At 37.3% G+C, this 3,116-nt stretch overlaps 1 protein-coding gene across 1 annotated transcript; it reads right to left on the bottom strand.

The window, feature by feature from the left end:
- Window positions 1-542: 542 nt before the first annotated feature.
- On the bottom strand, window positions 543-2,537 carry LOC132552306 (uncharacterized). The gene has a single exon (XM_060216468.1). It carries the CDS (start codon window positions 2,535-2,537, stop codon window positions 543-545), a length of 1,995 nt encoding a protein of 664 aa, XP_060072451.1.
- Window positions 2,538-3,116: the final 579 nt, after the last annotated feature.

Raw genomic sequence — 3,116 nt, 5'->3', positions numbered from 1 at the left:
CAGAAATTACTTCTGAGCGCTGCGTCTGTAACTCCACAAGTCTGCACTTCGTCCTTGCTTGATGGATCCTCAAGCCTCGAATGTTCTTGCACACCTTCCCGCACTGGCATTTAACTTCTGCTGATGCTCCTGTCAGCGTTGTTTGTACCATACGTCTCTTAATAAATTGTGACTATGACAGTGGCCGTTTGATAAAGATATCAACAAGACCGAAAGTTGAAGAATTTTTACGACAGAGATTAATTTTCAATTGGAAATATATAATTTATTTATTCATTCATAAAGTTTGAAAAGTTTCAGTGATGATTTAGATTTAAAAAATAATAATACAAACTTGAAATACAAAAAGAGAAATCAATAGATTTTGTTTTGATACCGACATGTTAACAAAATCTTAATCTCAAATGCTGAAACTAGGACAAATAGGAACAAAAGTAATGTTTAAATAGATGCTCCTCAAAAGTACAAGAAGAGTAAGAAAATGTGTCACGAAAGGGTCATCGACAACACTAGCTATGTAAATCTATACAAATGATGTCACGTTACCAAATAGGAACACGGTAAACAACATCTAACCCACCAGGTGTCTGTAATAAAATACATACCTTTTCCTTATCGTAAATTTCGTTTTCCATGCAACGATTTCCGTACATCTTAAATGCATTCTTTATTTGGTCTGGAAACTCTGGTGCCATGCTGAAAAAAAATATTTCCCTTACTGTGGATGAGAAAAACCTTGGTAAATCAAACATCACATCTCCAATTTCAATTCCATTACTGTCACAATTGGTCATGCTGTCTGAAAGCAGTGGCGGAAGTGACAGAAGTGGTATATAGTTACATATCTTACAAAAAATGTTTTTAAATGGCTTCATTGAAGTAATATGTGGATACTTTTCACAATAGTCACTTATCGAAGAATTCGTGGCATTACACGTTGTGTATTTAAAACCACTATCAGATGCCGTATTGCACATTTCACAAAACATATTTTGATAGAAACCATTATACAAGTCACCAGTTATCTCACGAATGTAATTGAGACAAGCCCATTCGATATCTGAATCATATAGATCCCAGTGTCCCGTAACATTGCACCTGTTGATGGTATCTGAAATGAGCTCATTGTCGACATACAGATCATACACAGTAGAAACAGTGCAATGCTCAGCACCATCATCGTATGACATTCGATCAAAATCGTTCAGCATATCTTCTAGGAATATATACCTTTCTGTTTGAAATGTATAGTTGCATTTGATTTTGAGGTCGAGTGGATTGTAATCCGGTTCAATTTCGGAATCATTTCTTGTTTTCTGACCCTCGTTGCAGAGAAAACAGTATATGTTACTATACAATATACCCGATGCCAAAGACCTAACTGGAATTTTATAAAAACCTTTCAATGGCTGGATGGTTTCACATCTCTCTTGCACTGTGGATTTACTTAACACAGAATTCTTTCCATAACATTTTGAAACTGAAAGTGAGTGTTTGAACTCGTTGACATATGTTAACGGTGCGTTCAATGCAAATTCTGCACAGCATCTAGTTGTATTAAGACATGTTAAACTGCATGAACATTGCTGGTTTGTGTGATCCAAGTCGGCTGCTTTGTCAGGGCAGAATCCATGGTAACCATAATGTAGAAAGTGATGAGACAACAGTTTGGAGACGTTGACGTCAGCATTAAAACGATCAGGAGACAGAGAGGCCGTAGATTCTGCTGATAGATTCACGTGGAACTGCTTTTCGTGTTGTAAGGAGTCTATTCTAAGTTTTCCTTCGTATGCATTTACCTTATGTATCTCCCATACTTCCAAGGAAAGACTGCTGTCGGCGTCCATGAATGTACTCAATATATCGTTCCCTCTATTGCATAAATAGCAAAACCTGTTTTTAAAGGGGTATGCAATCTGGGAATATGGGTATTGTAGACATGCCTTTTCTAAATCAGAATCATATGGGTCCCACATTCCTGTAACATTGCAACCAGAAATAATGGTTCTATCTGATTGTTTATCAGGATTGCAAGCAAAGCAGAAAATGTTGTTAAATCCTCGGTATGGTGCCATAATATTTCTGCAGGCCCAGTCTATACTCGTTTCATATGTTGCCCATTGCCCAGTCATATTGCACCCCTTGAACCCGGGAAAAGTGGTGTGTCCTGAGGAACAAGAGATAAAAGAATTCTTGTTTGAGGTATGGTAGGTCATCCTACACATATTGTCCAGTCCGGTCTGGTATATTTCATCGTAGCTTGACAGATGGTTGATGTCGACTATACTGTCACATTCAATGTTAAATGTCCATTTTGTAAAGTTACTTTCATGTCCGTGACAGCTAGCACAATATTTGTTTCTGAAGATTACATTTTCTGAGGGAGTGGACACTGGAACATTTGTAATTTTGTTTCCGTTGTCTCCTTCAGAACATGCTTGGTTCATTTCTGATGTTGTGTCTGGTGGACAACTCGCCACCATCAGAACAACATCTCCAGAAGTGTCGTTTGACAGTGATAGATCTATGCATGACATTTCGGGATACTGAAATAGAATGTCCGGGCAACAATTGCTTTCAAAAAAGCACCGGTCTATGTTACATGAACAGCTCGGACACGAAATGATGTGTGAATATCCTTGAGGTTTTGGGGCAGAATCGAGCCATTTTACAGAGTTCGGGTCACACAGATAATCAAATCCACAGACAAGAATGTATTCCGTCAGTATGACTGTAGTGTTGATACTTCGATCAGCAGAGTGAGGTGATATCGCAACAAGTAACCAGACACTTAGGAAGAATTGAAGAACCATTATTGCTTTGTATAGACAACGTATACCAGTTTCAGTGATAGTCATAATCTCATGGTCGCTTCTTTTGATGAAAAGTGGAACAAAGTCTTATTAAACTACACCTTCGTCAGATTGTATTGACCTTTCCTCCTGTAAATATAAAAAAGTTTACATACGCTTTCATTGTTGTTTTTACTGATAGATAAATAACACACATAAATAATTCAAACTTAAAATCAATAAAACAGGAGTAAAATCTGATCAAAAGAAAGCCATCAACATAAACCATTGAAAAAAGTGTCCGAACTATAAGGCCACGTGTTT

This window comes from Ylistrum balloti, unplaced genomic scaffold (assembly GCF_031769215.1).
Source record: "Ylistrum balloti isolate Yb309-2 unplaced genomic scaffold, AGI_CSIRO_Ybal_v1 Utg370242, whole genome shotgun sequence".
Lineage (NCBI taxonomy): Eukaryota > Metazoa > Mollusca > Bivalvia > Pectinida > Pectinidae > Ylistrum > Ylistrum balloti.
This window is presented reverse-complemented; position numbering and strand designations above follow the sequence as displayed.

Excerpts from the sequence above, each read along its gene's own strand:
- LOC132552306 (XM_060216468.1), bottom strand. The coding sequence starts at position 2,537 with ATGTCATGCATAGATCTATCACTGTCAAACGACACTTCTGGAGATGTT.